Source organism: Hylobates moloch, unplaced genomic scaffold, assembly GCF_009828535.3.
Source record: "Hylobates moloch isolate HMO894 unplaced genomic scaffold, HMol_V3 SCAFFOLD_2, whole genome shotgun sequence".
NCBI lineage: Eukaryota > Metazoa > Chordata > Mammalia > Primates > Hylobatidae > Hylobates > Hylobates moloch.
This window is the reverse complement of record NW_026652277.1, coordinates 103212562-103236807: the sequence shown is the minus strand read 5'-3', so window position 1 is coordinate 103236807 and position 24246 is coordinate 103212562. Positions and strand designations below refer to the sequence as shown.

At 43.1% G+C, this 24246-nt stretch overlaps 1 protein-coding gene across 1 annotated transcript in view; it reads right to left on the bottom strand.

Annotated features, from left to right (window-relative positions):
* The window catches only part of NT5E (5'-nucleotidase ecto), a 45258-nt gene extending 28613 nt beyond the window's left edge, over positions 1-16645 (bottom strand). Inside the window, exon 1 of the mRNA XM_032154552.2 lies at positions 16145-16645. Within this exon, the coding sequence (XP_032010443.1) occupies positions 16145-16483 (339 nt within the window). The 5' untranslated portion in view covers positions 16484-16645. The remainder of the gene's footprint in view (positions 1-16144) is intronic.
* Positions 16646-24246: the final 7601 nt, after the last annotated feature.

Genomic DNA, 24246 nt, shown 5'->3' with positions numbered 1-24246 from the left:
CTAATTCTTCGGGGAAGATGAAGATCCTCAATAGCAGGCAGGAGCTAGCGTCTCCATGTGTTCCAGTGTGGCTCTGGCTTCCTTCTCCAGTCAGCTCTGGGCACCCTTTGCTCCAGTCCCAGCAGTTTCACATCTGGGGAAGAACTCCATGGTGAAATGATTACGTGACCTTCAGCGGGTTCTGAACCTGCTCCCAGCTCAGGGCTTCAGGGGGAGCAGGGATGGTGACAAGCAATCCTTTTTTCCCACCTTCTTATCTCTCTCCCATTCCTCACTGGTTGAGGAGTGGCTGCTGGGTACAAAACTACCCGTTGTCTGTCATTGTGCAGCTCCCCGTAGTGAGTTGGGGGTTGGGGGGGAGTGGGGGGAATCCATGCAGAGGCCCCACTGACAAAGCATGACATGTCAGCTGGCTTCCCAGAAAACCTTCCTCTCCTTCCTCCATTGGCCTCCGGGATACACCCATCTCCTCTGGCCCCCTACCTACCTGCTCTGTCTGCCAAGGCTGGTTTGCTAACTTAGTACTTAAACCAGCAAATCTCAGACTTTCTAAATACCACATCCAGTTTCGTTTCACTTTGCGGGTCATCTAGGAACAGGCATGAAGTGCTGGCTGGTGACCTGTCCATTTAAATGAGGGCCCTGTGCACTCTCTTACAGCCTCACCCTCTTCCTTCCTTGCTCATTCCACACTCTGTAATGGCATGTTAGCAGGGTCTTTCTTTTATATCAGTCTCCTGACTATATAAGTGCTCCTGGGCCACCAGGCCCTGCCACCTCTCCTGCTCAGTGCTGTCCCCCTCCTTGGCACGCAGGCATTCACTGAGTACCTGTGCCTCCAAGGGTTGTGTATACATCCTCATGTGAATGTGTTTATGCAGAGAAAGCAGCACAATGTGTTTACATTCCTACATATTTGTCTCCCCTATTAAATTCAGAATTTCTAAATTTGCCTTTTCCCCCATCTCTCATGATCTACTCATTTTTACCTCTTCCTGTTATCTAATTAACTTTCCTCTTAAAAGCTGATCTGGTCTTACAGGTTCTTGCAGGCTTGGGTAATTGTTATTTTTTCCTTCTATTCTTAGAATGTTATGATTTTTTTTCCTATGGTGAAATAAGTCTCCCTTGTTATAGTACAATAACTTTCTTGCTTAACTATAAACTTATTTTGTTGTTAATGAATGCTTCTACAGTTCTTCAAGAAAGACTTATCCAACTTGTTAGCCACCTTGCAGTTTAACAGCAACATTATATTCCTAGCACTTGGCAATAACTGAAGTTATAGTTTTCATTGATTTGTTTGGTGCCTTCTCCACCTCCCCATCCTAACTTGAGCCTATTCCTCCTGAAAGTAGTGACTTTGACTGTCTTTTCACCTCTCTTGCCCCATGGGGAGAGGAGCCCCTGATTCATGGTGCTCAATGTGGTGGGATGGACTGAGTAAATGATCTCATTCCTACTCATACCTTCAACTGTAAACTGAAAATCTCCAGCCCTGACTTTTCTCCTGACGTCTAGATCTGTATGTCAACTGCCATGTGTCATTTCCTCCCAATGTCTCAAAAGTGCCCCAAGCTTACCAGGCTCAAAGCCCCTTCCCTGTGACTCACAGTCTTGGCCCAAGATGCCAGTCAATAAAGCCAGAAACCCTGGTACGGTGGAGTCCCGCCCTCTCCCCTCTCCCTCACCATCACTTCCTCTGGCATCCCTCTCCCTTAAATGCTCCAGTTTCCATCCACCTATTGTTACTGCCTTAGTGTGCTCCTGGACTACCACAGCCTCCTAACTGGGTTTCCAGCTATTCTCGTTTCTTCCGCTAAACCATTCTTTATATTGCTGCCAGAAAAATTTTTCTCAAATGCAAACCTGACCTTGGCACTCTCCACCTTAGGTCTCTACAGAGGCACAGCCTTTATGATAGAAGTAAACACCCTAAGCAGGGTCCATGGGGCTCTGAGGGATCTGGTTTTGCCTTCCCCTCCAGCCTCATTCCTGACACCCACCACATAAAGTGTGACGAAACAAGGCAGGAGTAGCTCCCTCCCAGGCTCCTCCCGCTCCTCAGCAGTGACCCAGGGCACATCTCAGAACCGCAGTTTCCTCTGGAAGGGCAGTGAATGAATAAAATAAAAACAGTTAAGGAAACGAGTCAGCATTGAGTCAGCACTTGCCACATGCCAGCGTCATGGAAAGTGAGTTTGTATAGAGTACAGAAAATCTGATTTCATGCTGTGAGAGTGGTACTCTTACTGCACTCATTTTACTGATGAGAAAATCTGAGATCTAGAGAAGTTAAACAAATTGTTGAAGATCACACAATTTGTAAGTGGGAGCTGGGACTAGAACCACTTCGGTTTGATTCCAAAGTTCTTAACCTCTGTGTTTGGCTGTACGTTTGCATAAAGCCTAGCCCACACAAAGCACTAAAAAAAAAAAAAAAAAAAAAAAAAAATTCCTAACTACTTGCACAGCAAATGTATCCCTTGCACTACCACAGTGCAAGTAGTTAGTACTACCACGGCAGGGATTCACTGTTGAATGAATAAATGAATGAATGAAAGAATTACTAACAAGTTTCTTTCTTCTATACATAGCTAACTTTTCCACAGAAATTAATGCAGACAAATTCCTTTGTAAATACTTATTTTCTTTAGAAACTTGTATTTTCATCTGACTTCCTTCTACTAGTTTTTCTTCTATTGCACTTACGAGAACTCAGTGATTCCTAAGCTCTTCAGGATCATGCTACTCACCTCAGTACACCAAGTTCCCACCACACCGAGGCATACTTTAGGCACTCAAAAAATCTTGTAAATACATTGATCTAGTTTATTCATTTCTGTTATTTTTGATTAATAACATGAAAACATCTCAGGAAAAGACGCCCAAGAGAAGAACATAGAGCAGTGAAATACAGGGGATCGTAACAGAGCAGATAATCTTATTCCACCTTTTTTGGTCCTCTCTGAACGTTCCCATGTAACTTTCCTTATGTGTTCCTGTACATTTTTTGTAGCTAAACTGTTACTTGCCACTTATTGTTTAACCATCAGTTTAGGTATGTGATTTCCATGACCCTAAATCATATCTTTTTTTATTTGTATAAATGTATGGGGTACCTAAATCATGTTCTGATGCTCTTTCTCTCTTGTTCTGTTGCTTTCCAAACATTTCATTACTAAGATTGAGCTCATTCATTCACGAACTCTATTCCTTCACTAATTCTAGCCCTATGACATCTTGTATATGTTTATTAAAAACACTAAACTTCACCAAATGCACTTTTCTGTAATTTAAGAGAGCAAAGCCCAGCAAAATGATCTTCAGTATCTCCAACAGCAAAATCATAGAAATATAATGTGAGCATCTGGCCCACCCCCAGCTCCTCACCCCCACCACTTTCTTTATGTAGGAGAAAGCCTAAAACACTATTTTTAAAAAAAGAATTGATGATCTTATATGAAAGAAACTTTCCACACTCACACAGAACAATTAACAAACTCTCAAAAAATTGTTTCATTCACAAACAAGTGCCAGTAAGGTATTAGTAGAAATATAAAGGTAATTCATAAATTAAAACACAGAAATGAAAACAAAAAAACCTGGGCAATTGCCCAGAGAGGGCTACTGGAGTGCCAGGCTGTGAATTGTGAAGCTGTTGGCTAAGCTTTTCACCTGTTTCCAAGCAACTTGTTTTCTCACTTTACAATGAAGACATTGCGTAACTACTTTTTACCAAGTTTGTTTCAAATCCTGACTTCTGAAAAGTTTTAATGGTTCACACACCAAATCATACCAAAATGGAGCCCATTTAAAAGAAGCAGGATGAGTGAGTAGTTTTATTAATCATTCAGTAATCATCTGCTGGGCACTGGTGCCAGAGCTCACCTGGTGTCACAGAGAACATAGGGTCAATCTGATGTGTGAACAGACAGCCACAATGGACAGATGGTTAGAGACATGTGTGCAAGGTACAGCTGATACACCAGAGACAGACGTCTGCAGTAGAGGTGTTGTGGAGAGACCTCAAAGATGTCACACCTTGAACTGTGTCATAAGTAGCTCATGGCATCCGGGTGATTTGGTGCTCCTGGAACTGAGGGCACCTGAAAATCTGGCAGAAAAAAAATGATGCTGCTAAGAGCATCGCTGGGAGATCAAGGAGGGTCTGCATTGTGTCCAAGGAATCAGGGCTTTCATTTTGAGGGAAGTGGGAAGCCTTGAAGAGAAAGTAGGGCTGGAGGCAGTCTGGGGGTGCTTGGAAAGCTCAGTCTGGCAGCCTGCAGTGAATGGATGGGAGCTGCATGAGCCTGGTGGTGAAGAGACTGGCAAGAAGACACCTCTCCCGCAGGGGAGAGATGACACGGCAAGTGGGGCAGTGGGAATGTGGTGGGGAGGTGACACTGAGGGGACAGTGCAGGAGTGGAAGCCACAGGAATATTCAGCTGGCTGGGCATGAGGGCACGGGCAGGGGAGAGGATGGGGCTTCTGGTGTTTCACTGCTCCTCCGTGCATTTCCAACAGGAACCATATGCATCCTCACAAGTGTCTCGCTCACAGCGTCACTGGAGCTAAGCGCCCTTCTCTGCTGGTGGTTGGCCTGGCAGGATAGGGAGGAGTGGGGAGCTAAGGGGAGATTGGGGGCAGAAGGAGCAGTTACCCCCAATCTCTCTAGACAACTCCACAAAGTGACTCTTGAAACAGAAGAGAGAGGGGTGCTAGGCCTCTACCCCACCTGTCCCCTGCCATCTCTCAGTGTCTTAACTCATTTTGCCTGGTTTCAAGCTAGGCAGGACCGAAATGGGGGTGGGAGTTGGGGTGTCATCTCAACCTTTGGAAAAAGCCTAACTAACTGTTAGCTCTTGGAATAAAAATTCTGCTGCAGGTTGAGGCAAACTAACCAATGATGCTGTACCAGGGTCTCGTCAGAGCTGGGCCATGGTGATCTCACAGCTTTATATATCTGGAGACACTCATTTCCCAGTTAAGAAAGCAGCCTCTGTCTCAGGTGCAACCTAACTGCCTCTTGGCCTGTGAGGCTTTTCCAGCCTTCAGGGCTTTGTGGCTTGCTTGCTTTTTGTGGCTCAATTTCCTGCTAAAGTTATCACTGTGGCTGTTGTGTTCATTTGTCAGAGGCTTTCAAAACAGAAGTCTTTACTATCTTGGTACCCCAGGCCAGAAAGACTGTGTTTTGTAAACTTTTTTTCCATTACAACACACATAGAAAATGATGAGACTTATACAGAATTCAAGGTCACATGGATGGGGCTGCCAGGGGCAACTGGACAAGGGGCTGAAGGACCAAAAACTCCAGCCTCAGGATTTAACTCTGTCTCTTTCCGCCTCCCCCCAATTATTTATTTGTTCATTCATTCATTAAATATTTACCAAACATTTCTCCTGTGTTAGATACATTTTAAATGGTTATAGGGATCAATTAATGCATATTATTTAATTATTTAATAACAGGGAGAGGAACTGCTTTGATCAATCAATTCTAACTGGGGAGATCAGGAAGTGGGAGATTTCTCTATAGAAATAAAATGTTCCAGAATAGTAAGAGGCCTTCATGGAAGATGGCTGGATGTCCACTGACCTCTGTGTCTCCTCCTGCAGACAATGCAGACCAACGTCCTGCAGGCCAGGGTCAAGTCTGAGGCCTCCATCCTGGTTCCTGTGTTAGTCACCATCTCTGACCTGCTCTCACACCACGTGTTTTCATTCCTCTTGCTCTCACCCCAGGAGTGTTCTCATGATTTCTTTCATTCACCCATTTACTCAATACCAACGGGAGCATTCATTTACAGGTGAAAAGAGTAAATGGAGAAGTGGCAGCTCTTCCTTGGAAGAGCTTTGGGAAAAAAACATAGAAGTTGGCACATGGCCTCAGGACAGTGTGGTTATGCAGCAGAGTTTCAGTGTGACTGCTAAATTCAGTTGCAGATTCCATCCACATTGCGTGTGGGTAAAATGTGATAAAGAGAAAAGTCAGAAGGATTCTTCCCTCTTTATTTAAAAGTATTACCTCTACCATTTGTTACTTGCTAAAGATATATTTTACTGTTGTGAAAAAACCAATAAATAGATTCCATGCTTATTATTATATTAGTACAGGATGGAAAATAATTTTATCTTGAGTGCCATCTCTAGTTGATTGACAGTAACTCCTTGCAGTATGGGGATAAGGAGGATTCTGAGGCTCAGTCCAAACACAGTGGGAAAAGCTGACTAAATCAATTGACTTCTCTCTTCTTAGGGACAAGTTTTTCTTAGTATCTGCCATGCACAGGGTAAGGGCTAGGGGAGGGTCACATAATGATACCATGCATTTGTTTGCATTTCAACTGGGGTGAGTACCCATTTAATTTAGTTTCCAAGAGATGATAATTGAATGTTATTTTGAATTCTTTTTAGTATATGAATAGAGATATTATTACTTCATAATTACCTGAAGTAATTTCCAAATAAGGTCATCGTATATTCCCAAAGGGAAGGTAGTTTTTGGCCTGTATAGAGAATTCATGTGAATTACAAGCCAAACTTTATACACAAGCTTTCTGTCATGCCTAACTAATTGCAAGATATTTTTAATAATCAAAACAAGAAACTTGGATTCAGAAACTTGGATTCAGAATATCTTCATTCTTCGATCGTTGATTCATATGACCTTCTGGGTCTTATTCTTAGTGAACAGGGTTTACCCAAAGCCACTGGACTTTTATAAGCTATCCACATCAAATGTAAATATTGACAAATACCCCCAGAAGGTGTTAAAAATACCAGACTGTATCCCACAGGGTTCATTTAACAATAACAACAGGATTTTGAGTCACAGAAGAATAAAATCTCCTTTGGTTCTTCACATTTTCATTTGGTTTTGGCTTTAAACATCAGGCAAAATTCCAGGTATTTTGGTGTCAAAAATACTGGGCTGGGCTAGGCTAGGGAATGGAAACTAGAGGGATGAGGCAGTAAAAATGTTCCGATTGATGACAAGAGGCTGAAACAGGTCAGAAGGGAAACAAAGAAATGTTAGATGGTAAAACAAAGGAAAGCAGAGTTTCTTTAAAAGCAGTGTAGGATGCATGATACGGAAGAAAATAATTTTTCTAATCCACATAAATAAGTTTTAACAATGTCAAAAAGACATTTGTCAGAGGTTTGCAGCACATTTATTTAGCGAGTCACTTACACAGTAGCTCATTCGTTAAGGGCTGAGGTTGCAGGAAGCCCTATAATTGAAGAGCTAAAGAGACAGCCTAGGCTGGGCATGGTGGCTCATGCCTGTAATCCCAGCATTTTGGGAGGCAAGAAGGGATGATTGCTTGAGCCCAGGAGTTTGAGACCAGCTTAGGCAACATTGGGAGACTCTCTCTCTCTCTTTTTTAAAGAGAGACAGCCTGATTTATTATACGACGGGGCTCCGTTGCCAATCACTCAACATCATCCAGGGAGGATTACAAATTACATTTGTTTTGGTTGATAGGTTTCTGGCATTGTTGCCCACTTCTGATGTTGAGTTGGCTTCCATCCCTGCAGTCCTGGGCCAGGGAATGTTGGCCACAGCAGGTGAATGTGGCATCCCACTGAATGGCAGGAAACACCCTGGGACTCAACCCAGCTGCACCTGGGTTTGGTTGTTGAAAGAATGCATGAATGAGCAAGTACCAAATAGACAGCATTCTACTTGTATGGGGAGGGGGTATGTGCAAACTCTCCATACATGCAAAATAGGCACATCAACATTCAGAATTAACTGCCCAACTAATTGAGGTTCAGGAAGGTTCAATTATATCTCTGAGGGGCTAGAGGGCTCCAGCTAATATTTGGATTATATATAGAACTAATTATTCAAGTGAGGGAAAAGAAGTGTCAAAAGAATATTCAAATTCCAGTTATGTGGCTGAGGAAAATAAACACTGGAGAGTACAGAGCATTCAGATGTATTTGTGAGTGATGTGCAGAAAGCTGCCAATATGATGTTGATTTGTTTGGTTCTCTCCAATTTTCAGTTAAGAAAACAACAGATGCTATTAATAGTACAAGGACAAGATGAGCTGAGAAACTACCTTTGCTTCCTCTCTCCCCTGCCTGAAGCTGGTCATCCAGTATCTCTCTGGAATTTAGACTGGAAAAGAGGAAGCAGAGGCCTGAGGCCACAGCCCCAGGATGGGAGTGGTGCTGTTCCTGTCTCTGAGGTCAGGGATCCACAACCCCCTAGACATTCACAACTTCTGACACCTGAGCTTTAGGAATAATTACTTTTTTGGTGGTTGTTGCCTTTTTAAAAGTGTCATTGCAAACAGGATCTCTCTTTCAAGCTTCCCAAACTAGTATTGCTAATTTTTCTTTCCCCAAGAAAGGCTTCATGATTGAAGATAAAGTAATTCTGACAGTTTCCTTTAGCATAAGAGTCCTTGTAAGCACTTGTCTCTCTTCTTAGGCCAAATGGAAGCACCTGAAAGACCTACGCTATCTCGCCACAAGTTTTTAGGGGAGAAGAAACATGCTTACTGCTGATTTGGGCATAGATGCTAAATATGAGGGTCTGATGTGTCTTCTTCTACAGACCAGATCTTTAGCTCAAGAATCCCCATGCACGGGTATTAGAATTTCAGTCACTTTTGCTTTGCTGTTTAACCTCTCTCCTTTATAGATCTTACCCAGCCCCTCTGTGTGGTTAAGAGGAACTCGAATGGCTGTTATCCACTCTGCTATCTTCTGAAGAGTAATTTTCACCCTAGCAGGTCCTGATCGCTATCCTCAGCACTTAGCAGAGAGCCTGGCATGTGGTAATGCTGAATGAAGATTTGCAGATTGAATGAATAAATGAGCCCCAAAGACTCAGGCTCAAAACTGGGCTCATACTCCTCCCATTCCCCAGGCCATCATTTCTGTTGCTACCATAGTAACATCCCGCGAGCATCCTGGAAACCTCTTAACCTGCAAACAGTGGCCAAATGGAAGCACCTGAAAGACCTATGCTATCTCTCCACAAGGAAATAGCTGCCAAAAAAATAAATAAATAACTGTGAAGGAGAAATTAGAGAGTTGTCATGCAAACTTAGACTTGTACAGAGACAAACCAAGTGATGTAGGCAGATTAGAAGCAAGAGAGAGGGGTGGGGAGGAGCTGAGGTGCTGAGATGTAACATGCGATAGACCACCCTCTCCAATTCCTCCATTTTATAGATAAGGAAACCACTGCCAAACTCACAGAGCTAATAAGTGGAAGAGCCAAGAAGTAAAATCTGGGTGTTCTGACGTCCCATCCAAATCTCTTTCCACTGCTCCTGTCTGACACAGCCCTGTACAGTCCAATGGTGCCCAGTAAGTCCAGAAAAAGTCTTCAGATTGCATTTCAGGGCTCGAGGTAGCAGGCCTCAGCTGTCAGCGGTAAGCTGAAGTAGAAGAATCCAGCCCCTGTGTAGAAGCATTAAAACCTGCTAACTCTACCATTGCCTGGTGCTTGAACCCTCGTAATCATCTTTTGATTACACCCTCTCCTGAGCCACCCCTGCCAAGAGAAGGTGAGTACAGCCAGCATGTACTGTGGGCTGGCCCTGTGCTAAGCACATTATGTGTACTACTATCTCTTCTAAACCCCACAGCACCCTAGGGGTGGAGACAACAATCACATACCTCACACATGTGGAAATGGAGGTTTCATGAGATTAAATAACCTGCTCCCAGTCCATAGATTCTAAGTGGTAGGAAGGGGACTTGATCCCAGTCTCACCCCCATGTTTACTCCCTTAGCCCTATACCTACCAGACAGAATGCCTTTTGCAACTAGTTCCCATGGATTTGGTCTCCTCAATTACCAGAGTTCAGGCATTATCATCTCACACTTGGACTGCTGCCTGGCCTCTTTCCTCACCCTCTTCTCTCTGTCTTCTCCCTCCCACCCTTTTCTGCTCATCTTCCAAAACCGTGATTTCCCTATGTAGCTGGAAGGGTTTTTCCTCACATCAACCAATTCTCCAATTCTGTGTGGACACCAACTTGGTGTCCAACAATTCAAATGAATTCTGACATTCTCTACCTGGACTTAGCATCAGATCCCACAAGTGAGAAGGCTCAAATGCACAAGACTGCCCCCACTTTAGACACCAGTCTGAAGAGAGAGAGAGTCCTGGGCCACCTGTATTCCCAACCAACTAGTTATAAATTGGAGGTTCCCATGACCCTATCCTTAGGATTGATAATTGGCTAGAACGATTCACAGAACTTGGAAAGCACTTTACTCACCATTACTGGCTTATTATAAAGCATACGACTAGGGAACAAGCAAGTGAAGAGATGCACAGGGCAAGGCATGGGAGCAGATGGGCGGAGCTTCCATGCCCACTCTATGTACACCACCTTCCCAGCATCTCAATATGTTCACCAACTTGGAAGCTCTCTGAATCTGGTTGTTTAGGGGTCTTCATGAAGGTTTATCGTGAAGGCATGATTGATTAATTCATTGGCTGTTGGAGACCGAACTCAATCTGTAGCCCATCTCCCCTCTCTAGAAGTGGGGGAGGTGGGGCTGAAAGTTCTAACCCTCTAGTCATAAATTAGTCTTTCTGGCGACCAGCCCCCTTCCCGAACCTATCTAAGGGTCCCCAGCCATAGATCATCTCATAAGCATACAAAAGCACACACACACACACACACACACACACGAACAAACTGCTTTTTCTCTCTACTGTCACACTTAACACAGAACACTTCTGTGACCAGATGTGTGTGCGATTTCCCCCAGACACCAAGCAATTCTCCAGAAAACACAAACTGAGTGTCCTATAATTGAATTCAATTCTGATACTATCTCAAGACACTGTCAGATCCCATCGGTTAAGGGCTCAATCCTACAATACTGCTCTGACTTCAGGCTGATCACGAGCCTGAGGTTGTGCTTCTGGCTGAATAGCTATAAATCGGGGGTTTCCATTACTTCCTCCTTGGCTTCAATTAACTTGCTAGGACAGCTTACAGAACTCACTCATTAGTTTACTATAAAGGCTATTACAAAGGATATAGATGAACAGACAAGTGAAGAATGGATAGGCCAAGGTATGGGGGCAATGCGGAGCTTTCATGCCCTACCTGGGTGTGCGCCCTCCAGGAACCTCCAAATGCTCAGCAACTAAAAAGCTCCTCACATCTTTTTCAAGAGTTTTTGTAGAGCTGAATCTCCAGTCCCACCCTCCTTTCCCGGACTTTGGTGGGTGGTACTGAAAGTTCCAACTCTTTGATCCCCTAATCTCTTGGACTTGCTGGTGACTGGCTCTATCTTGAAGCTATCTAGGGACCTCACCCTAAGTCTGCAGGAGCATAAACCCAGGTATTATCATGGGGTTTATTATGAATCACAAAGGACATTTCTATTACTTAGGAAATTTCTAGGGTTTTAGGAACTCTGTGACAGGTACTGTGGACAAGGACCAAATATTTATTTTTTATTATACCACAGTGGTCTTCTACGCAGAAACCACATGGCTGTCCATGGCCACATAGCTCAAACTTCTTAGGTGGCCTTTAGAGTTTACACAACCTCTTCTGCTATGATTCCTGCCACCTCACTCTGGTCCAACCTGGTCCATTGTGTAGATTCCTGCCTCTACATCTTTGCCCCATCCTCCTGTCCCTTCACTGAATCAAAACATTTCACTGTAGGGCTCCAGTTGTTCAGATATGTATGGGACCTCAGAGGTAAGCTGGTTCAAACATCTATTTTATAGATGAGGAACTCGTGATGCTGAGAAGTGAATTGCATAGCCACAGATGGTAGATTTATCTCTTAAAAGGCAGAGAGAACCGTAGTGATCTCTGAATTTCCAGTGAGGAGTGTTAAAGGTGATAAGCTTTAAATTAGCAAACTATTAGGCAAACTTTCAAAAGCACAAGCCACAAGGAAAAAAAGATTAATTCAATTACAACAAATGAAGAATTTCTGTTCAATGAAAGATACCATGGACAAAATTAATAGACCTAATATCATCATAATATATTTGCAATGTCTGTAATTGATCACAGATCAAAACCTATAACTCCCGAAAGTCAAAAAATATAAAGCTAACCCAATTTAAAAAATACCAATGAATATGAATAAGCAATTAGGGAAGAGGAAACTTAAAAAGTTAAACATATCAAAAAATGTCCAAACTCACTAGTTATTAGAAAAGTACATGATAAAGCAGCAATGTGTATTTTACACCTACAATAAAGCTGGATACTGCCATGACATATAGGTAAAATATAGAAATTTACACGCCCTGTTTGGGGATGGGAGTAGGTGGAAGAGAATGGAGGGTGTCAGTCATTGAGGAAACCAATCTTGTAGTACTCAAAGTATGCCCTGTGGCCAGCAATTCTGCTCCTAGGCAGAAATCCTCTGGTGAGACCATCCAGGAAGATATCTGGAGCAGCATTATTTGTGGAGGCAGGGTGTTAGATGCCACCTCCAAACCCATCAGCCAGGGAGCAGATGGGTAAAATACGTGGAGATGGGTAAAATACACAGAGCACAATTCACAGTGATGTATAGGTATAAGCGCATCTAGGGCAACATGGACAAATCATAAAAACAACAAGTTCAGGACAAAAGTAAGAAACAGAAAGGGCTAAATAACAGGACTAGGTATGCAATTATAAAATAGAAGCACATCAAGGTTTTGAAAGTGCATGTAGAAACAAAACTATATGCAGTCCATTGATGGACACATTAGAATGTTTTCTATGTGGGAGGTGGAGGGTGGCGAACAAAGGACCATTCTATCTGACTGACCTGTCCCCTGGGTGAGTTAAAGGCAGGCGCCATGGTTCCCACCCTGGCTGCTGCCTCCCCCATTTAGGAGCAATTGGCTAGGGCTAAGGCTGCCGTCTTATGGGCAGGAAGTGGGCTCAGCAGCCAGGGCCTCAGAAGCAGCAGCCAAGCTGAGAAAAGGCACCCTTCTAGGGGACCCTAGAGACCTGCTCAAAGCTACCTTCCCCACAGCCTGTCTTGATGGTGAGAATCTCACCTCTGGAGGTGGATACCTTCAGTTTTGTGCTGTGGGGAGATTTCGTAAGTCTGCTCAATGAGTAACTATAACAAAAATAGTTTAGGCAATGGTACTTAGGTAAGATGGTAGAGGGCAGGCAGGTGGTAGACTGTGCCAGGCTGTGAGAATCAGATAATCTGATGCACAACCCAAACCTTCCCTTCCTCACAATTCCCCTCCTCCCCACCCAGGGCACATGAAACTAACTTTCAGTGAGCACCAGCAGGGGTTATCTCATGTATTCCTCACAAAACCTCTGCAAGATGGGGGTTATCACTCCTATTTTACAGCTAAGGAACATGAAGCTCAGAGAAAGTAACCAGGCCAAGGGCATACTGTCAGTACTTCCACGCTGTCTTCCTCATGCCTCAGGGGACAATAGTCCTTCCACTGAGACAGCTACACTAACTGGTGAGTTTTGCCATCCTCTTCCCAGTTTTCTGCCTAGTAGTGGGTCCAGGGGGTCTCCAGGATTGCCCTGGGTCCTCTACAGCAATCAGGATTACTCCAGTAGGTCTAGAAAGTGTGCACCTCCTTGGAAGTTCCTGCTCAAGGGGACTCCTGTGTTTTAGCTGGATTCTAGGAAATTCCTCTTTGTCCTCCACATGCTTCAGTCCTTTTATGTAGCTCCTTTGAACTAGGTCCAGTCTCAAGGAAACTGGAGATGCCCCTCCACAACCGTTTTCCACCCTGATTTGGATCCCCAGTGTCCTAGGAATCAATATGTGGTGAGTGGTTATGGTGGAGGAACGTTTATACCACAACAGCAATAAATTCTCTGAGGGTTAGTATAATATAAACAATTGACAGTGAAACATCTGTGCAATACAGGAGTACAGCAGAGCTTTAGCACATGCTTTAGCACTACAGAACTGGGATTTTATGCAGGTCAAATAATGTTTGACAAACCCCCAAACTGCACAGAGTAAGTCCTGAGGACACAGCCATCTAACCTTGCCATTTAATCTGCTCCCAATCTTTACCCCCTGCCAACATTATGTAAGTAGCCTATTTTTCCTCAGAACCCAATTCAATTTTCTTGAGCAAAATTTGAAAGAAAGTAATTTCATCCAACAAAAAGGATTCTGAACAAACACAGAAGGGATAAGCTGTAACTTACAGCAGTTTACTCAGGCCTCACCTAGATATCCTGTCATAAACATTTGATACCATGATTAACACCAGGAGCTCAACTAGATTTACAAGAGGGAAATATTATTAGGGAAAACTAGGAATTCTTCATTCTTATTTTTCCACTAAAAAGGGTTCACACAGTTGTGGAGAAAACAGTGTCACAAAAAGTAAAGTTTACAAAGTCGTGGTTTATATGCAAAATAAAACAAACACATGTAAGTTTATTCTACCCTTCTGGGAGGAAGTGGAGACACAGGATAGGAACAACTCAATTCTACAAATATTTATTTTGTCATTACTGAGTGCAAAGTATCAGGGAAGTGTAGCTGTGGAATACCAATGCTTAAGAGACCACAGAGTTCTTGAAACCCACGAGTCTTCTTCAAATCCAGATGTGGGTGAGCCCCACCTCATGAACTCTGAAGGCTGAAGGATCAGCTGGAATTTCTGCTGCTGAGTGTCCCTGATAAGCTCAAAAGCATCAGAACGGAGGGAGCTTTCTCTCCTCTCATCTCATTAAAATGAGCTTTCTTGTTGTGGGGGTGGGGGAGGGACCTTTAAAACCAAACAATGGTGCCCTCTTATCATCTTTTCCTGTCCTCCTTTCTCCAAGTTTCCAGAGGGGAAAATAAAACCAAACAAACCCCTCAGCATTGTGCTCTCCTGACTTCTAAGCTCTTCTCATATAAAGTGTACCGTTAGCCTTCTGTATCCCAGCCTGATCACACTTCCCTTTCCCTTCCACACTTGTGGACTTCACAGATTTCTCTGGACCTTTCTCTGGAGATTTCTCTGTTCTTCCTCTTCCAAAGCTCTTAAGTTTTCTTCTCCCAAGTTTCTCCACAGTCTTGCTGAATCCCTTTACTCAAGGCTTTTACACAGGGTTAAATTTGGGTGGTGGTTTGATTTTTTTTTTTTTAACCACCATATATACATCTTGGTTGTACTTATTTATTACTATGCAAACACCTCTGCTCCCTTTCTAGAATTTAGTGCAATAGAAAAGGCATTACCTTTAACAGAACATTTGGGACTTTGAACTAAACTTTTGCACATGTTTTAAGAGCCCATTATCTCTTAAGTTGGACTCTTCCTAAATCTCTGCTGCCAAACATCCTTTATTGAAATACTTTGAAACCCAAGTGTTTCCACATTTTGGCTCTCTCTGAAGTTTCTTTCTTTCTTTCTTCCTTCTTTCTTTCTTTCTTTTTTTTTCTTTCCTTCTTTCTTTCCTTTTCTTAACCCTATATTATAGTGTCTGGTAATAACATTTATAGACACCACACTATGTGTCTGGTAATAATATAGAGACCACACTACGTGCACTATGTACACAATTATGATCCTTATTTTTATAGAGGATAGAACTGAGGCAAGAAAGAGTAAATAACTTGCTCAAGGTCACACAGAAGGTAATTTAACAGAGAATCTACCCCAAAGCTGTGAGCTTAATTACGCTCAAGCTCCGGTGTCAAAGGGATCTGGTGTCCATAGTTATCACGTTTCCCTTTTTGGGGGGCATGGTGCCTGTTAATTTATTCAGCGTCTTTGACGCTGTTTCCCTTTCAATAAGATTGAGATAAAGCATTTCTCGAAAGATCTAGATTGAGATAAAGCATTCTTTGAAAGATCTAGCAGTAAAATGAGAGCTGCGTGAGGGATCTGATTCAGTCCCTAGCGCTGGATAACTGTCAGTGCTTCTACGCACCCCACCTGAAGCCCCTCGCAGGCAGGACTGGGTCCTGCTCCTCTAAATACTCCCATCTCATAGTGGGGGCGCAATAACGTCCGTTTAAGACGAATTGTCCAACGGACTTCTATGCATCCAGCTGGCACACTGGCCGGAGTCTCACTTTATCCCCACATCTCTCCGCGCCCTGGTCTTAGGCTTGCCACACTCTGCCATCCGCTGCTTCTCCAGCCCGGCTCCTCTCTCAGTCCGGGACTACTACCCCGGGCGCGGGCTCGGGTCTTACCATGGCATCGTAGCGCAGGGCGTTCATGAAGTGCGCCACCTCGGCGCCCTTGTACACGGTGAACCAGATAGTGCCCTGGTACTGGTCGCCGGCGTCCAGCAGCAGCACGTTGGGCTCGGCGCGGCGGATCTGCTGCACCTTGGTGAAGAGCCGAGCCACGCCACCCATGCAGCGGCTGGCGTTGACGCACTTGCTGGAGTCCTCGCTGGTCTGCTCCAGCCGGCTGTGCACGTCGTTGGTGTGCAGAATTGTGAGCTCCCAGGCGCCGGCCGCAGGCCACAGCACCGCGCCCAGGGCGAGGAGTAGCGTCGCGGGCGCCCGCGCGGCTCGGGGACACATAGCTGTGGCGCGTGAACTGGGTGCGAAAGCGGGCGAGCCGGGCGAGTGCCGGCGAGTAGGGGCGAGCAGCTAGGGCCGGGGTTCGGTGCCCTGGCTGGAGGGGCGGGGCCCGGGTCAATGCCGGGGCGTGTCCTTCTTCAGCCCGGAGGCCGGCTTGGCGGCCAGGCGCAAGTTCGCGACGTCACCCGATCCGACCCTGGCACCCGGAGCGGCCCTGGCGCGGCTGTCGGCTGGCACCAGCTCCCTGCAGGAAGAGTGGAGAGGTTGTTCCCGGCGGGGAGCGGGTACCGGCCGCATCCCGGCCGGGCCAGGGAGCCTGGGCGCAGGCAGTTCGGCTGCTGGTGCGCTGCTCGTTCGGGGGCGCGAGGAAGGAATTGGAGGGGTCCGCCCCACGCATGGGTCCTCGCTGAGTCTCGCCTCATTCGAGGCATGGGTTTTTCTACAAGAGGAATGTATGGTTTGTGTTGGGTTTGTGGTTGCGCTAGCTCATCACTTCAAATAACCAAAGAGACAAAAGAGAGGGGGCGGGAAGAAAGATGAGCGAGCTGAGGGGCAGAGAGGAGGAGTAAAGAGAGGCCGGGCAGAGGAGCTCCTTGCAGTTTCGGGCTGTGCAGAGCCGAAGCTCACTGAGATGTGACGCTTTCTATTGGGTTGAGAACGCACGAAGTGTACGATGCTTAGACAAAAAAATCTCAGAAACTAAGAAATCATTCGAATCCAGTTCCTCGTTTATTCACAATTAAAACCTTAGTGATAAAACAGTGGCGACGCGTGGACAGCTTCTGGGAGCAAAAACACGATCGGGGTAAAATCCGACAGCTATCAGGACGGGAAGGGATGCTGCCCTTCGTTGCTTTTCTGGTCTTATTTTATTTTTATTTTGTCGCGTGTGCTTTCGGTGTCATAGTGAAGTCATAGCCAAATACAATGTTAGGAAGATTTTCCTCTATGTTTTCTCCTAAGACCTTTAATCCATTTTGAGTTAATTTTCATATATGGTATGAGTCCAAATTTATTCTTTTGCATGTGGATATCCAGTTTTCTTAGTACCATTTGTTGAAAAGAAGTTCTGTCCCCGTTTTTAAGACATTGGCCTGAGGTTCGGAGATTGTAAATCATTTGCCAAGAAAGTCCATGCAGTTTGGGAGCAGCAGTGCCTGGGGCCACAGAAGACCCTTGCTTCTGGGACACCCTCTAATGTCATGCTTTGCAAGGTTTTGCTCTGTCCCTCTTTGAGCACCTGCTAGAAGCAGGTAAAAGAACTGGTAGTTTTACTGTTTTAACTTAAAAAATGATTTTAGACTTACAGAAAATTGCAAAGGTAATAAAGGGAGTTCCCACATACCCATCACCCATATTGCCCTATGTTAACAGCTTATATAACCAATGAAACTAAAAACAGTGATACATCCTCTCCAGCACCTGTTGTTTCCTGACTTTTTAATGATTGCCATTCTAACTGGTGTAAGATGGTATCTCATTGTGGTTTTGATTTGCATTTCTCTGATGGCCAGTGATAATGAGCATTTTTTTCATGTGTTTTTTGGCTGCATAAATGTCTTCTTTTGAGAAGTGTCTGTTCATGTCCTTCGCCCACTTTTTGATGGGGTTGTTTGTTTTTTTCTTGTAAATTTGTTTGAGTTCATTGTAGATGCTGGATATTAGCCCTTTGTCAGATGAGTAGGTTGCGAAAATTTTCTCCCATTTTGTAGGTTGCCTGTTCACTCTGATGGTAGTTTCTTTTGCTGTGCAGAAGCTCTTTAGTTTAATGAGATCCCATTTGTCAATTTTGGCTTTTGTTGCCATTGCTTTTGATGTTTTAGACATGAAGTCCTTGCCCATGCCTATGTCCTCAATGGTATTGCCTAGGTTTTCTTCTAGGGTTTTTATGGTTTTAGGTCTAACATGTGAATCTTTAATCCATCTTGAATTAATTTTTATATAAGGTGTAAGGAAGGGATCCAGTTTCAGCTTTCTACATATGGCTAGCCAGTTTTCCCAGCACCATTTATTAAATAGGGAATCCTTTCCCCATTTCTTGTTTTTGTCAGGTTTGTCAAAGATCAGATAGTTGTAGATATGTGGCATTATTTCTGAGGGCTCTGTTCTGTTGCATTGATCTATGTCTCTGTTTTGGTACCAGTACCATGCTGTTTTGGTTACTGTAGCCTTGTAGTACAGTTTGAAGTCAGGTAGCATGATGCCTTCAGCTTTGTTCTTTTGGCTTAGGATTGACTTGGTGATGCGGGCTCTTTTTTGGTTCCATATAAACTTTAAAGTAGTTTTTTCCAATTCTGTGAAGAAAGTCATTGGTAGCTTGATGGGGATGGCATTGGATCTATAAATTACCTTGGGCAGTATGGCCATTTTCACGATATTGATTCTTCCAACCCATGAGCATGGAATGTTCTTCCATTTGTTTGTATCCTCTTTTATTTCATTGAGCAGTGGTTTGTAGCTCTCCTTGAAGAGGTCCTTCATGTCCCTTGTAAGTTGGATTCCTAGGTATTTTATTCTTTGCAGCAATTGTGAATGGGAGTTCACTCATGATTTGGCTCTCTGTTTGTCTGTTATTGGTGTACAAGAATGCTTGTGATTTTTGTACATTGATTTTGTATCCTGAGACTTTGCTGAAGTTGCTTATCAGCTTGAGGAGATTTTGGGTTGAGACAATGGGGTTTTCTATATATACAATCACGTGATCTGCAAACAGGGATAATTTGGCTTCCTCTTTTCCTAATTGACTACCCTTTATTTCCATCTCCTGCCTGATTGCCCTGGCCAGAACTTCCAACACTGTGTTGAATAGGAGTGGTGAGAGAGGGCATCCCTGTCTTGTGCCAGTTTTCAAAGGAAATGCTTCCAGTTTTTGCCCATTCAGTATGATATTGGCTGTGAGTTTGTCATAGATAGCTCTTATTATTTTAAGATACATCCCATCAATACCTAATTTATTGAGAGTTTTTAGCATGAAGGGTTGTTGAATTTTGTCAAAAGCCTTTTCTGCATCTATTGAGATAATCATGTGGTTTTTGTCTTTGGTTCTGTTTATATGCTGGATTACATTTATTGATTTGCGTATGTTGAACCAGCCTTGCATCCCAGGGATGAAGCTCACTTGATCATGGTGGATAAGCTTTTTGATGTGCTGCTGGATTCGGTTTGCCAGTATTTTATTGAGGATTTTTGCATCAATGTTCATCAAGGATATTGGTCTGAAATTCTCTTTTTTGGTTGTGTGTCTGCCAGGCTTTGGTATCAGGATGATGCTGGCCTCATAAAATGTGTTAGGGAGAATTCCCTCTTTTTCTATTGATTGGAATAGTTTCAGAAGGAATGGTACCAGTTCCTCCTTATACCTTTGATAGAATTCAGCTGTGAATCCATCAGGTCCTGGGCTCTTTTTGATTGGTAAGCTATTGATTATTGCCACAATTTCAGAGCCTGTTATTGGTCTATTCAGAGATTCAACTTCTTCCTGGTTTCTTGGGAGAAATAGGAACACTTTTATACTGTTGGTGGGACTGTAAACTAGTTCAACCATTGTGGAAGTCAGTGTGGCGATTTCTCAGGGATCTAGAACTAGAAATACCATTTGACCCAGCCATCCCATTACTGGGTATATACCCAAAGGACTATAAATCATGCTGCTATAAAGACACATGCACACGTATGTTTATTGGGGCACTATTCACAATAGCAAAGACTTGGAACCAACCCAAATGTCCAACAATGATAGACTGGATTAAGAAAATGTGGCACATATACACCATGGAATACTATGCAGCCATAAAAAATGATGAGTTCATGTCCTTTGTAGGGACATGGATGAAACTGGAAGCCATCATTCTCAGTAAACTATCGCAAGGACAAAAAACCAAACACCACATGTTCTCACTCATAGGTGGGAATTGAACAATGAGAACACATGGACACAGGAAGGGAAACATCACACTCCGGGGACTCTTGTGGGGTAGGGGTGGGGGAGGGACAGTATTAGGAGATATACCTAATGCTAAATGATGAGTTAATGGGTGCAGCACACCAACATGGCACATGGATACATATGTAACAAACCTGCACTTTGTGCACATGTACCCTAAAACTTAAAGTATAATAATAATAAAAAATAAATTAAAAAAAGTGATACAAAACTATTAACTGTATTACTGATTTTATTTTAATTTCACCAACTGTTCCACTAATGTACTTTTTCTATTCCAGGATCCAATACAGGATACCATATTGCAGTTAGTTTTCATGTGTTCTTAGCCTCCTCTAATCTGTGACAGTTTCTCAGTCAGTTGTCTCCAAAAACCTTGACACTTTTGAACAGTACTGGTTTCTGTATACTATCCCTCAGTTTGGGTTTGTCTGATGTTTTCTCATGATTGGACTGAAGCTGTGGATGTTTAGGAAGAATGCTACAGAGAGTATGTGCCTTTCTCATTGCCTGGTATCTGTGGGTACATGGTATCAACATGACCTATCACTGATCACTGGGGAACTGATCATTTGTTGTTTCTTATCTTTTAAATGTAAGCCACTGCAGTAGTTTCTGAAATTCCTTTCCTGGGGATGCTACCAGATTTCTGCTTCAATATCATTTCCATGCCATTTGTTTTCATATAGATCTAAAATGGCCTTTGATTGTTTATTGCACCAAGTTCAAGCTTCACAAACTGGCATTTCGAAGTCTCATTTTATCCAGCCAACTTTACCTTCCACTGTTCCTCACACATTCCGTTTGTCCTCATTTCTTCTCTCCAAACCACCATTTCCAGTCTGTCCTCAGGCCAAGGCCCAGGGTTCCTTTAATTTCTTGTTCCTTTAATTTCATGGAAATTCCTTTGACTCCTTCAGACAGCAGTGAGTTTTTCTCTTTTCTAAATTTCTGGTCAGTTCCCACAATCTCACTTTAATGTGGTTTTACTTTTTTTCTCCAGGTGTTTAATGTGTGTTTTTGGTCTTCACTCCAAGCGATGGAAACAGAGTTGCTGCTTCAGTGGTAGTAGTACTTGCAGTTCAAGTAACACTAACCTAAAATCTACTTTAGACACAGTGGGTGATAGTATGAAAGAACCAAGAAGGATTTCGGCTGTCCTGGAGCTGATAATGCTGCACACAAGGTGAGGGTGCATATACTAAGTAGCTGCAAAGCCATGAGGATCATAGAAAATTTCCCAAGTCCATGAGGAAAGAAAAATATACAGGCAAAAATTTACATACAGATCAGGCTTTATTTATCATTTCATCAGTTGATTAGACTTAAGAAAGTAATGAAGAAAATGTCAAAATAATGCAGAATAAACTTAAAAGTGTGTGGTGCTAATATCCATTACATTGGGAATAGCCCCTCAAATTGAGAAAATATTCTTTCAGTACATATTAGAAAATTATTATCTGACTCAGGAAAAATCTCACTCACATCATTGATGAACAACGTATCTAGTGCTAAAACTAGGTTTTAATTTAATGAGTATAGCCTATACTACACTCATTATATAATAGGGTGACAAATACTTTAATAATAGATTACATATTAGATCCAATAACAATACATTATTGATTTATTAGAAAATAAATGGGTATATAACTCCATTTGTCAAATCACAGTTCAATCGGAACCATAGGTTGGCTATGGATTACAAAAGTTCTGCAAAAATCAATGAAGGCAGTCTGTAGGAACTAATAGTAAAATTTATAAATAGTAAATTGTGTGTAACAATCTTTTGTATCAGAAAAATTTATAATAAATATGTGTGTATATAAATGCATGCAGTTTTCTTTAAGAGTCAGTTGTTGAACATTTACCAGCACACCGCTGGAGCTATGTATGTTTAAGTTTCTTTTGTGATGAGAACCTATTTTATATCTTATCACAAAGTCTTTAATAAAATATCAATTTTTCTTTAAATTTGCTGAGATAGCGTTATTTAGGTAGGCTGAATTAAAAATCTGAGACCTGCTTTTAGATGAATGCAGGGTGAAAACAGGGACCGGCCAAGCACAGTGGCTTACACCTGTAATCTCAGCACTTTGGGAGGCCGAGGTGGGTGGATGACCTGAAGTCAGGGGTTTGAAACCAACCTGGCCAGTACGGTAAAACCGCATGTCTACTAAAAATACACAAAATTAGCCAGGTGTAGTGGTGGGCGCCTGGAGTCCTAGCTGCTCGGGAGGCTGAGGCAGGAGAATCTCTTGAACCCTTGGAGGCAGAGGTTGCAGTGAGCTGAGATTGCGCCATTGCACTCCAGCCTGGGCAACAAGAGTGAAACTCCGTCTCAAAAAAACAAAAGAAAACAGGGGTACCTTGTCATAGGCATCCTGGCACATTTGGATTATACTGTTAAACTACTATTAATATTTCATCTTATTGGTAAGAAAACTTAATGTGATATTTAACCTGGCTGAATAATTTGCTTAAGATCATTCATGTCCAAGTAAGTGGCAGGCAGGTTTTCAGCACAATTGAATTCCAATACTTAGGTTACATTGTTAAGTCTTCACAAAAGCATGAAGGGTAAATAATATTATCTGCTCCCCACCCCTACTTTTTCTGTGGTGAGAACTCTTAAAATCTACTCACATAGTGATTTTCAAGTATACAATACATTGTTATTAACTATCGCCACCAAATTATACAGTAGATCTCTTGAATCTATTCTTCCTATCTAGCTGAAATTTTATATTCTTTGACCAGCCTCTCCAGTAACCCTTCAGGCAGCCCCTGGTAACCACCATTTTACTCTCCACATTTTTTCTTTATCCATTCATCCACTGATGGACAGTTAGGTGGATTCCAAAGCTTGACTATTGTGATAATGCTGCAATATCATTCTCCTTTTATGGGTAATAAAATGGAGCTTCAACATGTTTAATTAATTGCTCAAAGTTCCACAAGTGGACAGGATTTTTTTTTCTTTTTATATTTGTTACTGTATTTCACATAAAGGCTGTCTGTCCACTCAAAAGGTTTACCTCCTGCTGTCTGCCACCTGTTACGCCCAAGGAGTAGTTCTTGGTCTGGGGACTTCTGAGAAGGCTACAAAAGCTCAGAATCCTTTCTTGCAACTTTGCTGTGGTCTCTTTGTGGCCATAGGAGGACCATCAATGTATATTGGCCTCTTTCATAAGCCACAAATAATAGAGTGGTTTAGATTTGAGTCAATCCAGGGCACAGAATGTATGTTTTCAGAGGCTGCACGTAGGATGCACAGGGAATGAGGAAACTGGCCTCTTGCACAGTCACTGACTCTGACATCTAAGCTCAGACATGCCTCTTTCTCCAGCACTCTGGGACAACAGAGGTTCAATGTGCGGCTTCTCTGTCACAATCTACTACTCAGCTGCTCACAGCAGAAGTACAAGCAGAATCTTTCTCCTCTTCCCCATTAGACCTTGGTCCCTTCACGCAGTGGACTTCCTCCCTCCCACCAGCTTCCCAGAAGCAACATGGAGTCTGAGTCTCTCTCCTCCATGTGGGATGCTTCTTTTCCAGAGGCAGGAGGACCTGTGAGTTTCCTGGGGCAGATCCTCTCTGTCCCTGGGTAGACGACTTTTAAAATATCATTATTGCTTTCCAATCCCCTTCTGCTACTCTGTTGTGTAGTTCCATATTGCTGGATCCTGAGTCCAAAGGATTAAATTACATCACTCTGTTAGATCCCACCGAATTAGCTACCTTCTAAAACCAAGAGGAATTAAAGGAAAAGTTTTCAACTATATTAAGAATTGATATTTCCATGGATATTGTATTATTT